The sequence below is a fragment of the Alosa alosa genome, chromosome 3 (genome assembly GCF_017589495.1).
Source record: "Alosa alosa isolate M-15738 ecotype Scorff River chromosome 3, AALO_Geno_1.1, whole genome shotgun sequence".
NCBI lineage: Eukaryota > Metazoa > Chordata > Actinopteri > Clupeiformes > Clupeidae > Alosa > Alosa alosa.
This window is the reverse complement of record NC_063191.1, coordinates 6850837-6865188: the sequence shown is the minus strand read 5'-3', so window position 1 is coordinate 6865188 and position 14352 is coordinate 6850837. Positions and strand designations below refer to the sequence as shown.

The following is a 14352-nucleotide window of genomic DNA, read 5'->3' as shown; positions in this document are numbered from 1 at the left end:
GACCTAGCCTAGGTCCGCGAAAAGCAACTGCATAGGCTTTCTCTGAATTATCTATGCTCTATGATCTTCAAACTATGAGCCTCTTCGATGAGTAGCCTAGATTGCTGGTCCACTGGACCACGAAATTAGGCTAGATTAGGTCTATGCCCGGTGCTTCTGTCTGTTAATTTTGCGGCACAACTGCTGGAACCGTGGACCGAAAGAAAAATAAACTAAATGTTTCCCAGATCAATGCATAGGCCTACTTCTTAATTCATCAAATATAGAGGCATAATATTAGCCGAGGTGGTAATGGTAGGCTGTGAGTGCTCATTCAAAGTCTATCCGTGTCTGTGCAAGTGAAACTGACAAACTCGTGGGCTAAGCAACGATATTTAAAACAATGAATGAAGTGGATTCCTGTAATGTTAATGAAAACAGTATAGCGATTGGATAGCCTAATAAATCGCGACTTGTTGTAGGCCTAACAGTAGGCCTAGTTTATACAGTATCGTCTCACTGGAGTGCGCGCATAATAGGCCTTATCGCTATGCCTACTTGCCCGTCCAAATAAAGGGCTTTCCTTTGTTTCACGGAGCTCTGACTAATGGGAGGCGCAAATTGCTGACTCACGAAATGTATTTTAGCAGGTCACAAAACTGATTTCGTGATTCTATTATGCATTTCGTCCATGAAATTATCGTGACACATAATTCATTCCGTAAACTGCTGACTCACAAAATGTATTGCAGCATGTCACAAAACTGATTTCGTGATTCTGTTATGCATTTCGTCCACGTAATGAAATTATCTTGCAACATAGCCTAATTCATTCCGTAAACTGCTGACTCACGAAATGTATTGCAGCAGGTCACAAAACTGATTTCGTGATTCTGTTATGCATTTCGTCCACGTAGTGAAATTATCGTGACACATAATTAATTTCGTAAACTGCTGACTCACGAAATGTATTGTAGCAGGTCACAAAACTGATTTCGTGATTCTTTTATGCATTTCGTCCACGTAATTAAATTATCCTGACACATAATTAATTCCGTAAACTGCTGACTCACGAAATGTATTGTAGCAGGTCACAAAACTGATTTTGTGATTCTTTTATGCATTTCGTCCACAGGATGAAAGCATATGTCACTGAATGCATTTCGTAAGTTGTTAAGTTACTATTGCGTGAACGGAATGCCTTCTGTAGCACAACACAACTTCTGTGGACGAAATTGAAAAAGGATGCACAGAATGGTGCGTGTAGGTGCATTCCGTATTTACGTAGACAGAATTACTTTTGACCAAACATTTCGTCTACGACAGTGAATACTGCATTCAGCATTATGTCCACGAAAGGAAAAGGCCACCAGTCAATTTCGTCCCGCGAAATGATGTGCTCTCTTCAGTGTTTCGTGGACACAATGCAAACCAATTTGTGCATTCCGTGGACAAAAGGCGTTACGATGTAACATGGTTTCGTAATGAATATATGTATTTCGTCACACGAAAGTGATTCTGTCCACGAAATAAGGCATGTTACATTTGGCGCCCCATAGTTTAAATGATATGATTTTACACCCTAAACATACAGTACCCATGACCTAGGAATGCCTTGTTGCGCCATCTGCCCGACGTTTGATAACGAAAACACTCCCAATGTGGACTGGACAGCCCACTTAATTTAAAGAAGCTTTTCGCCAGTGACCATGCATTTTAGACTGTCAAGATAGGGCCCAATGTAATATAATTATCCAAATGCTCTGCATTCTTGCTAAACATGACATTTATGACAACTATGAGATGTATGCCAATTATGACTCCCCAGTGTTATGTATGAATATTACTACTGTACCTGGTGTGAAAGGTATATAGTTACTATTCATTGGCTACCAATAGCAGCCAGAATTACTGTGAATTCAAATCCCTCACTCTGGCCTACAGGAGAGAGAATCAATTGGCCCTACCGTAGGTCTATTAGTCAGGCTATAAAGACAGTATTGGATTCTTACACAGTATCCTATAGCTCAGCGGTCCCCAACCACCGGGCCGCGGCCCAGTACCGGGCCGTGGGACATTCCTAACCGGGCCGTAGCCTATGACATGAGTTTAAAAAAAATGCATGCAAACTAAACTCAATTTAATTCGCAATAATGTCACGTTTTTACATGGCATAGGCCTATATGCAGTTGTTTGATTGCACGCATGTTTGCATTTTGCAAGGTCTATTTTCTTACGTCTGTCTGTCCCGCCTTCAACACTTTTACATATTGCCTTCAGCGCTGCGCAGCCTCAGGTCAGCTCACTTCACTTGATCAGTTCTTGGCGAATGGTAGTGTCACACAAAATTAGCTAAACTGCTAGAATGAGCAACAAAAAACAAGCATCTTTAGCAGGTCACTGGTCAGAGTGTTCGAGAGCCGCTGCAGAGATTTCTTGCAGAAAAAAAGTCACAGCTGCACATTTTAGTGATGAGGACTAGGTGCCAAAACTCGCTTACCTGTGTGGCATATTCGGGTTGCTTAATTACCTCAACCTGTCACTCCAGGGGAGAATGACGACTGTCTTTAAACTGGCAGATAAAGTCACTGCATTTAAAGCCAAGCTTGATTTGTGGGGACGAATGGGGACGGGGTGTATTTGATATGTTCCAAACAGTAGTGGGGGTTTTGGGAGAGACTGAGGCAGGGCCCTTTCTCTCAGCTGGTGCTGATCACCTTGTTGCGCTTTCAAATGAGTTTGAGCGTTAGGCTACTTACCATCCTCCAAAGATCCACGGCAAACCAATGAGTGGGTCTGCAACCCATTTATCAATATCCCGAATAGTCATAACTTGTCAGCGCAGGAGGAAGAGCAGTTGATCGAAATTGCAAATGACGGTGGTCTTAAGAATGTGTATGAGGAAACCTCTCTGGTGGGTTTTTGGATCAAAACCAAAGCAGAATATCCCGAGATAGCCGTAAAAGCGCTGAAAACGTTGCTACCATTTCCCACCACGTATCTATGCGAGGCCGGGTTTTCTGCAATGACTGCAACTAAGACCAAATTAGCAATCGACTGGACATTTCAAACACACTGAGGTTGTCACTGTCTTCCATCACCCCTGATGGAACCTTCTTGTTGCAGGGAAACAAGCACAGGGCTCCCACTGATTATATTATTCAGTAATGCACGTTTAGTTCCATTTGTTCCCATATTTTGTGAAGCATGTTCACACTTGATAGATGTAGCTTCAAGTTGTTCATAGTTCATATTGTTCAATTTTCACTTCTTCAAGTTCACGTTTTTCACATTTTTAAGAGTTCGTTACCTTCACTGTTAACTGGAGCTAGTTCTTTTCAAGTAATGCATGCACAACACATATGGAACACATGGAACCCCCGACCCCCGGTCCGTGAAAAAAAAATGGGAATCAAACCGGTCCATGGTACATAAAAGGTTGGGGACCCCTGCTATAGCTGACATGAAAACAGTGACCCAGAGCTATATACATGCACTATTTCTAGGAAATACACAACTTAGTGGACTATCTTAACATTAACTAAAGACCATATTTACATATGAAGAAGAAAACGGGTGAAGAAAACGCCTCATTCACACCAGAAGTGTGGCGAGTGTGTTCTGTGTCCACTCTGCAACTAATGCATCATGGTTATGTGTCAGGATGAATGTGTTTATGCCACCCTAGTGGCCATTCTGTGTATTACCTTGTGTTTGTGTCTCGTTTCCCTTTTGCCATGTGCTTAATGTCTCCATTTTCCTGTTCTATCTGCATGTCCCCACCCCTTGCCTTATTTGGACTTCCTGCCCTCCTGTTTGATTGTCACCTGTGTCCTGTTATGTCCTCCTTGCCTGTAATTTGTCTTGTATTTAAGTTTTGTGCCTGCCTTTGTTATCTGTCGGACCGTCTCTCTCATCTTGTTGGAATCTGTCTGTCTGTAAGTAAGTCTGTAAGTCAGTCTGTAAGTCAATAAACGTGTTTGTCTGAAGATTTTGCCTGCATCGAGTCTTGTGGCTACCCTGCTTTCTATGGTACACTATGCAGGTTTAGGTATTTTTGGCCACTGTAGAGCTCCCTCTAGAGTTGCAATATATTTTTTATTTTACTCTGCTGCTATAAATACCAAACTGCTCGTGACTTGTCCCCCCTGAACACAATGAAAATGGTTTTGTTGTGGAGGTGAAAGATTAACAACAGGCAACAGGTGGGGAAGTGTTTTGTGTGTCAGCTGCAAACCAACGTTGACACCTTCTTTCAGTGGCCCTCAGTGATGTGGTCTGACCATCAAGCAGCACAGTCTTCCTGAGTATAGCGTGGCAGAAAACCAACTCTCTATGCTTTCTTACATTCACTACAAGCCTTTATGGATTCATTTTTAGCTCTGTGCGACCATCCACATTCACAAAACAGAGCAGGCATGTGGTTTTTCAGGGTGGGGTGGCATCAGAGGTTCACCCTGTTGTGTTCGCTGTTTGTCTGGATTTTAGGTGAGTCTGTCTTAGTTAGTCTTAGATTCTGACTTATTAACTTCCTGTTTTATGAACATGAATTTGTGCTGTGGGTTGTTTAATGGGTGAAGAAGCAAACAGTAGCTACCATAATCTTGTTAAATGATAGATCAATGTGGCAAGTCAAGACAGTCTCACTTTAAGAAAAAAAATCAAGAAGTGTGCAGACTGTTTAAGTATTTATTGACAATTTATTTGTTCTGCACCTGGGACATGTGTACAATGACCTCCGTCAACTGTGTGGTATGTGTGTCACCCACATCTCTGAAGGAAATGTTTCCTGTACAGTACGATGCATGCATGCTGTAGTGTTAGACGTTTCTGCAGCAGTCTAGTGCGTTATTACAGTCACCAAAGTGTCTCCTTGGTCTAGGTTTCTCTCATCTACATTTTCCCATCCAAAGAGCACCTCAAACAAACAAATTTGAGTCCAGGAAGCACTCCTAGACAGACATTTTTTGAATGCTCAACACATGCCCTGCTATTAAGGGGCATAAAAACACTAATATAACAATGCGCACTGTGGGCCCTATCTTGCCAATCACCAAAGTGTCTCTAGGATCTCACACTGACCGTTTATTCCCGCTCATGCCCACAATAACATCCCAGTGCACGCAAGCATGCACGTTTTAATATGACATCACTGTGTAGGCTATTTTAACATGGCTTTGCCACTTAGAGTATCAAATATGCTCAACACATGTTTGACTCCCTGATGAAGGCTTGTTTGCCGAAACGCGTCAGAGTTTTTTTAAAGGTTTAAATGTAACCAAGCCAACAAAATAAAGGCTTTTTAACCTTTGACAATTGAGAGTGCCTTGGAATCTCCTGTTTTTCTCTAATCTACATTTTCCCATCCAAAGAGCACCTCAAACAAACAAATTTGAGTCCAGGAAGCGCTCCTAGACAGACATTTTTTGAATGCTCAACACATGCCCTGCTATTAAGGGGCATAAAAACACTAATATAACAATGCGCACTGTGGGCCCTATCTGGCCAATCAGAAACGCACGGTCAGTCGCGAAAAGCTGAAATACATTTATGGGTGTGTCTAGTCCACATTTGGGGTTGTTTGGTTGTCAAACTTCAGGAGCTTGGCGCAAAAAAGTTGTTCTTGTTTCTTAATCAGTCATGGGTGTGTTTTTGGTGTAATATCCTGCTAATGAGAATGACATCTATCATTCCCTTTAAGAGCAAGCAGTGCGACTTCAAACAGCACATTGGTATTTTGATGGTCACCGACACATTTGATGGAATCTGCTTGCATGTGAGACGTACAGGTATTCCAATAAACCATGCTTAACTAAAACCTGTTTGTTACTACTGTAACTGAATATAGGCTACACGCATCTGCACTTGTCTATTATTTGGATTCATAGGCAATAGTAGTCACTGTGGTGCCATAGTCAACGACAAAACAGTTATACACAGTTAATTACTTTCATTATTGACTGACAAGGGGTTATCATTGAAAACATAGCCTGACAAAAACAACACTTATCCCAATACTGTTCGAATGACTGAATAAAAAACCTAAGGACATTTATCCTGCAGAGGAGTTGCTGCTTACATCTCGTGACAGTACGTCTTCAGCTGTACTTCATATGGCCCTTTCGTTATAGACCAGGTTTTTCTTGGACAGAGGCATAATGCAATTTTTAGATCATGCGCCAGATAGCAATTTTTAGATCATGCACCTGACCACACCATATGTCGTTAATTGCCACACCCCTGGGCGCATTGTTTAATAAAAGTGCAGCGCATGGCGAAAAATCTGTCACTGACTGGGTGTAAGATAAGAGTAAACTTTGCATCAGTGCTTTGCGCTGCATTTCTGATCGCCAAGATAGGGCCCAGTATGTACAGTACATATGTAACTGAAAGTAGTTGTAGTAGTTGAGAGTAGTTGTGTTTGGACAGTTGCATTACATTTCATTGCATTACATTTCTAAATCAAACAGAAGACCAATGCTCACAATTGAAATGAAATAGAATATGAGTGCAGTGTAAATAATGCAACACCTAAAAAAGATGTTTTTTATGCAGTAATGGATTTCTTGGAAACATAATACCCTGGAATTCCAGAGTTCTCGCGAGAGCACAATGGAATTGTCTCTGCGAGACACTCTGGCAAAGAGCAATGACGCACGTTACTTTTTCCCCTTGCATTCCGGGGAACCAGCTAAGCTGATGAAGACAGCGCTGCAACGTTGGAGGACAGTACACATTGGTCGTAGTGTTATCCGATTGCGTTGAAGTCCGAAATCCTTTAGAGTAAACATGGTCTAGTGTTATCCAATTGCGTGCAGTGAGATTTTTAAATGCGTGTTTGTTGCCGCCCCTCGAGCCATTACATTGTTCGTGGCCAGACCCTTAATCTTTCTAGATTACCAGGGTCTGGATTTTCCAGGCTAGGAACATAATTTATCTAATCTCAAAATATGCTGTACATAGCAGCATCATTTATCTCTTCTGTCAAGGCCATCACCGTGTTCGAAGGGGCAAATGTTCTTTTCCCAGTGAATACAACCATTGACCTGGACAGCATAATTCAGTGGAGTTTCAGTCTTCATCAGAATACCCGACTGCTGGCCATGCTTGCCAACTCAGGAGGCATTCACATTCTGGACAGCAGATTCCAGATCACAGGGAATGGGTCCCTGGTACTTGAAGGTGCCCGATCTCAGGATGCAGGAGATTACATCTGTAGCATTATCCTTTCGAATGGAACCGTTCAAAAGAATACAGTCAACCTGCAATTTCAGCCACACAATATCAGTTGAGTTGCCTTTGACCTCACAAATTTGACTCTGAAAGCTGTATTCTGTGATATTCGGGTGTATTTGTTTGTCTATTGATTCTATTATTGTTATAGAGAAATTTAGTATGTGTTTTTATTGTTACCCAAAGGCTTGGGGACTATGGAGAAGAACTCTACATCCAGTAAGACATACTTTAATACTCTTACCTTCTGTAGCTATCACTCATATCTCATGGAGCTGAATATATTTTTAATGCCACTTCTCTCAAAATGTTTTTTTTTGTTCTACCTCAATTCTCTTTGCTAGCTTTGGACAGTGTCTGTCAAGTGTCTGTCAAATGATTAAAAGTAAAATTAATTAATTAATTCATGCATTACTTCATTTCTTGCTTCATTCCTGATCAACACATGCACTCATTAGGTACGGTGGGTACATCATTATGATTTCATGATCATCATGATTACATGAAATTAAGGTAAATTGAGTTCATCATGTCTGTGGCCCCTCAACTAAAGTTGAATTTGAGCAGTGATGACCACATTTTTGGCAGAAAAAGAAATCATCATCATCATTCTTAATAAATCATAAATCATAATGATGTTCCCACCATACTTAATGGTTTAGTTTATGTGTTGTTCATGTATTCATGATGTGTTGTTCATGTATGTACTCATGTAAACTCCTGATGATTCATGAGATATTAAGGAAATACATAAATCAGGAATTAATTCATGCATGAATTCATGATAATTCATGTTACCAAAAATCTTTTGAGAAAATGTTGTCAGTGAATTCACTCATGTCCTGTAGCTCAGAGCCCAGATGCTAAGGAGGAGGGGAACTCCTTCTGGACAGTCATCATTACCATAACATGTTCAGTAGCAGCAGCTGTGGTCTTCCTTGTGGGCATATCATCAGGAATTATCTACAGATGCAGAAAGACTGGTGTGTCATGTTTAATCTAATAATATTATATATCTTATATATATTATCTCTAACCACAACTACAGTTTTACACTGATTATAGTAATCCGGTGTGTTTTACCATATCTTGTGTATTAAAAGCATCTTTTGTTTCATCATTGTAGATGAAGCAATTTATGTTAACACGGCCTACGTAAAGGACAAGAGGTCAACTAGGCCACAACCCCACCTACTGCAAGAGCCTTCCAGAGTTGCCGCTGGGTTGAAGATTTTAGACTAGCTCTTTAACAGCAGAAAGGCTGTTGCTAAATTAGAACTTTTGCAAACACTGGTGCTGTTGCCTCAGTCCCTTTCCGGGACTTCTTTTGAGAGACTGTGAGCATGAATTAACTGGATGGATTTTGACTTGTGCTTGAGTTCTTATCGGCCTGGCTCTAACCAGAAAAGGCTGGAACCCTGACAATGTCACCCGCCCCCATTATATTGCCATATTAATACTCTTGCACCACTAAAGGAGAATTCTGGACATTTCTCACATTGATCTCTGTTTCTCAAAGTCACTGAGTACTGTCGGCATGGAAAAAAAACAAGTAGCCAACAGCTAGAGCAGCCAGGCAGCTACAGTGCTACACTCTAGCTTGAATAAATGTAAACAATTACACAAGGATCACAAAATCATAAACTAGAGGGGACTGCTCAGGTCTGTTCATATACTCAGCCCTTTGATCAAATTGCTTTCTCAGTAAAACTATCCAGTCAGTGGAACGGTATTCCTGTTAGACAACATTCTGTTTTATCAGTGTAATGCCCATTATGTATTGTAGTTTTAGTAATATGTGTAAATGTGTTATATTTCATGTCTGTCTTGTGACATGCGTACATCTGTCCCCCTCACTGTGTATTTTCATGTATTTGGTTTTTTTTTTACCCGTATGCCTGATTTTCAAAAATGAAGTAGGCTTACTCTTGGAATCCTTGGATCAAGCCAAGTTCAATGCACCCATGAACTCCACATGAGCAAGCACACTTTTAAAGGGGGAAAACCCCTATTCAGCTCAGGGACTACAGATATAAATGAACCTCTAGGCTATGATCTGGCTTGGTTATACAGTGGTTATACGGTCCCTGTTAAATAAATGAATGAAGGAACACATGACCTCCAAATGTCATCTGTAAATTGATTTAAAGGTTAGGTCCACAATCCAATACCCTTTTTTGTCAAATTTGAATCAAATTACTAGCCTGACGTATGCCAACTTGAATTTCCCCTGGGGATCAATAAAGTATCTATCTATCTATCTATCTATCTATCTAACTTCTTAGCTCATTTTTCTTTTCACTGAGATACTAGTCTGGCCACTCTCCTCGTTTAGCCACCATCTTTGGCAGACCAATCAGTGACCAGAAGGGATGACTTTAGTTTCGTTCATGGAGTGAATGGTCTGGTGATCCCAAGCAAATCACTCCTTACCATCCTGCAGCTGAAGGAAGTAGGCCATGCTGTGACTGTGCTCAAAAAAGAAGTTGGTAGCCTACACAGTCCTGGCTCTGTAAATGAGGAAACAAGCATAGTGGCTCGGCCTGAGCTACAGTATAGCCTACACATTTCCTGCCAATCCAGGAGCATGGGGATGTGAGAAAAGGAAAGGGGATTGTGACTGTGTGCGTGTGTGTGTGTGTGTGTGGGGTGACTGTGTGTGTGTCGATGTGAGGTTAGCCTATATCAATGTTTTTATGTTTTTATGTCTCTGTGCTATTGGTGTTAGCTCACCTTCTGTGTTAATGTACGCTTCTATGTCAATGTAATTTGTGTAACCACACTATTTCGATGCCCAAGACAAATTTCTCTATGAAGATACATTAAAGGCTCATCTTATCTTATCTTATGAAAGGGAGGAGCATCAGATTATGACATACAGTAATTGACTGTTGATTTAAAATGTCAGTAATTCTTATATGGATTAAATAAAACTAAAACACACTGTCATGTAAAACTTGTAGGCCTAACTACTTTTAAGAGAGTATTTAGGACTGTTTAACTTATGGTCAAAGCTATAGACTAGTACGTAAGGGATAATGTAGGTTATTGTCCGCCGGTCATTATCGGAAAATAAGTCCCGACAGGGCGAAGAAGACCCCGATTCTCATGAAAATTTGGATCTCTGATTCTTGTCAAAGGATTTTTCTTGTCAGTTTTTGTGTCTTTCGGTGTCATATGTATGTCTAGGATGAGGGTCCAATTATAGGTAGGCTACCCTATACTTGTTATGCATTATTAGATCACTGGAATCAAGTGTCCACTAAGAGGGGCTATTGACATATGTGTCAGTTGGTCCCACTGATGCTTGATCCAGCTATTGTCTAGTAGACCTATGGGACTGCTCAATTCACTTCCCTGCCTGAAGCGTCCAGCCCGCATTCCGCCTTTGCTGTTTGTGAGAGAGTAGGAGCACAAGCAGGAGGTATGTTGACTGGTGTTTGACAAGATATCCAATTGTCTACGTTTAGTGTCCTGTGAACACAAAAAAATTTGAAATGACTAAAGGGACATTTCAGTTTCATCTTCTTGTAGAACAATAGCCTAGAAGATGGACTACATTTCTAATCAAAATCGCTTAGGATATTGTAGATGCAAAACTTTTTCTGTCACAAAAGCTATCCGTTCTGTGCTACCGTGCATTTACATGTTTATCTTTTCTGTTCTAGTTTACATAACAGTTTGTGGTAGATATGTAATGTAAGCCCTACACTAAAATAATACTTAATACCATGGATTAACATTGACATCACATTGCCTTCTATAGTGAGCTCTCCGTGGCCCTTAGTCCCATTCCCTCAGGCATTTTCTGTGATCTCAAAATAAGTGTTAAACTGATTACTGTACATCCAGCGTATCTTTCAATTTGCTACAATAAATAGCAGACCACGCTCTAGAGTTACGTGTCGGGGCTGAGTTTATACCCTCCTTTCCCTTAGAAAGGATACTACACAATAGGAATAAAAAATAGTTGAAAGGCGGACATTTAAAATAATAATAATAACTTGATAACACTGATTTTTGTTGGGAAGGCCCTATTCTATTTGTGTCCATAGGGAAGGCCCTTTTCTATTGAAGTTCAGCTCCATGTAAAGTCTGCATCATCTTAAAAAAAGACAGTCAGAATAAACTGTCAAAACGTAATAAAATACACACTTCAGCCAGTTTTAAAATAGTAGTCAAAGATTAGGTTATATGTAAATGTATAAAATGTAAATCAGGTTAGTAGGCTAAGTATACTTACAAGGAATTTGGTGTCTGCATTTATGCCATTTATGCCTTCTGTGAATTAGTGATACACACAGAGCACACAGTGAACACACAGTGAGGTGAGCACACACTAACCCGGAGCAGTGAGGTGCCTGCTACAACAGCGGCACTCGGGGAGCAGAGAGGGCTTAGGTGCCTTGCTCAAGGGAACTGCAGCCGTGGATGTGGGCATGGGAGAGCTGTGCTCAGCCACTTCCATCTAGCTATGCCCACATATTTTTCCTACTGGGTCGGGGATCGAACCAGCAACCCTTCGGTTACAAGCCTTAACACCTAACCAGTAGGCCACAGCTGCCCTGATATCCCTTGCAATGATATCCCTTAACATTTCCACAAAGACACATTGCATCCATGTCCAATTTAAGTGACGTTTTGTTAATGTGCTAATTTTAAGTATCAGATGTTGGTAATTCCCCTACCTATAGCACATAAACACTCACTAAATTGTGCTATTTATTGGGGACCACCTGAACACCTTTTTGCATGACTGGTAAAGGCTGGTGTCATGGTGCATTCATGGCACTTGGGAAGGGCAAGGACCGCCCCCGTGGCTACTTTGTTTTTCCCACAGCAAGAGTTTATGTGCTTTGCCGTCGGAATGTGTGACAAACACGGATGCCACAACAGAGGTTAAAAAATACACTCACTAATCCTAAATAAACAACTGTATTTGCTTAAAATATAGTGTAAGACGCTTGTGAAAGAAAGATATGCAGCTTTCAAGTGACAAAAATGGGAAATTCCCAAGTTCACATTAAAACTGTTGGACATGAAAGGCCACATGGACTACAAACGAACTACAACGTGAAGACAAAAGTGATGACGAGCCCCTAACTGGGCAACTCTGTTAGCAAAATCTAGCCCCAGTTTCCGACCTTTAAGTCCCACATTACGTGACGAGAATGATGTGGAATGATGATGTTTTCACTGGGAAAAAGGTTTTTCCAAAGCCCATGAACACTATGTTAGACAGAGCTTGCGTGAGGGAGAGAAGGCAGAGAGGTGTGGATCTGTCAGCTTAGAGAAATGTGCCAGAGGACATAGTCTACAGCCAGTTTCCAAATGAAAAGCAAAGGTTTTGTTCTGCTCTTGATCCTTGAAATAGACTCTTAGAAGCACACAACAATTCTACTGGGCTGCTTGGCCAGTGCACTGATTTAATCAGAACTGTTTTGGTCTTTTAGCTTGTATAGCATTTGTAGTTTATGTGCATCTAGCTACTTTTCCTGTTCTAGCTATGTTTTGGAGAATTGCATAATTTCTGGGCTACTTTTCCTATGATGTAATAAAACCTCAACTTGACATCGTCCTCTACTAAAATGACTACAGTTCATCAGTTTACAAGGACGGTGACGATACTCTAATGTGTAAACAACAGCCTTGCATGCCATCACACATTGCCTTCCTGCCTTCCTACATGACCCTTCAGCCTCCACTGTGTCTAGCACGTGGCCCACACTATATTCCAGTATGAGTGAGCCTTTGGGAGTCGACTCAGACATGCACCCTCAATTGCTAAATTCATGTTTGAGATGACAACGTCCATGCTCACTTGTCTCTTCTACCTCGATTCGTATTTTCTGAATGATTTGCAGAAACCCCTTATGAGACCTAATAGGGAAACTGGTTGAGGGAACCAATATCCATTAACATTCTTTGTGCTATCAATCAACTAACAACCAAACAAAAATATCTCTGAATATCTCAATGCCCACTTTGTCATACTGCACAGTGCACAAAACTCCAACCAGCATTCTCGCTGATGCTCTTGTGTATCTCTTTAAATATGGCCACAGTTGGTTTGGCCACACTATTTTCAGACTCAGTTGTAATTTCACACCTTCTGTCACACCTCTGTTACAGTATATGCAGCCCCTCAATAGCTGCTGCATTTTACAGGAAACGGTAATTACATGTTTTTCACTGCTCCTGCTTTCTCTGAGAATGTATCATGTAAATGACATTATTTGGATTTAAAACAGCATGTCTGCTGTCTATCACCTCATAGTGTGTGTATTTTATTTTGTTACATTAAAGGTATACTATGCAGGTTTAGGTATTTTTGGCAAAAAGTCAACTTTTGATATATTTTACTCTACTATTGTAAATAGCAAACTTCTCGTGACTTGTCCCCCCTGTACACATTGAAAATTTGGTTACACTCGACAGTACTTGACAGTATCGACATAAGAGTGACAAAAAAGTGACAATGACAATTAGGATTAGGATTAGGGTTAGGTTTAGGTTTAGGGTAATGTAACGGGTACCGTGCTAGCAGATAGTAGCTCCTGAAAATCAGGAAAGAAGGATGAGACAGGGCAACAGCTTCTTGATACGTTCGAAGTCTCTGGAGTTATCTTTATTTCACATTTTCTTTCAGTAAGTGCATTTGTTTCATTAATCATCTGTTAAATCCATGTTCACATTAGAATGAGTTCCAACTGCAATTTTAATACAAAATCCCATAGCAATATATTCTATACAGTATTAAACACATGTTCTTATTCCTTTGTCTCTCTCTTTTACATTGTGCTTAATATCAAATACATAAATCATGTTCTAATTAACCCAATAGCAAATCTAAATACATTCATTGGCTTTTAAGATCAGGATGTGACGATACATGTCATGAAAGTACAAATTTAACACTTCCCTGAATCAAATGCTCAGAGCCACTATTGACAACTTCATGTTCAGTTAACTTCATACGTGTAATGGCCACATTAACTACTAACCATCTTAACATAAACTCACATACACATTTGCACGTTGGCTTAACAAAAGGCTTCATGCGCGAGCCGCATGAACATTAACCACAAGGCACATATTTATATTAATGAACAAAGTGGGAGAACACGTTATTGCCATACG

General features: G+C 40.6%; 1 protein-coding gene across 1 annotated transcript; it reads left to right on the top strand.

The window, feature by feature from the left end:
- Positions 1-6893: 6893 nt before the first annotated feature.
- LOC125292502 lies at positions 6894-8760 on the top strand. The gene is made up of 4 exons (XM_048239839.1): positions 6894-7266; positions 7399-7431; positions 8061-8195; positions 8339-8760. The coding sequence occupies exons 1-4, from the start codon at positions 6930-6932 to the stop codon at positions 8452-8454; spliced, it is 621 nt and encodes a 206-aa protein (XP_048095796.1). The 5' UTR covers positions 6894-6929; the 3' UTR covers positions 8455-8760.
- The last annotated feature ends 5592 nt before the right edge of the window (positions 8761-14352 follow it).

Bases quoted from the DNA above. Each gene is read 5' to 3' on its own strand.
- LOC125292502 (XM_048239839.1), top strand. From the start codon at position 6,930: ATGCTGTACATAGCAGCATCATTTATCTCTTCTGTCAAGGCCATCACC. The intron at 7,267-7,398 runs GTTGAGTTGCCT...TGTTACCCAAAG, and splicing joins ATTTCAGCCACACAATATCA to GCTTGGGGACTATGGAGAAG. The intron at 8,196-8,338 runs GTGTGTCATGTT...TCATCATTGTAG, and splicing joins CTACAGATGCAGAAAGACTG to ATGAAGCAATTTATGTTAAC.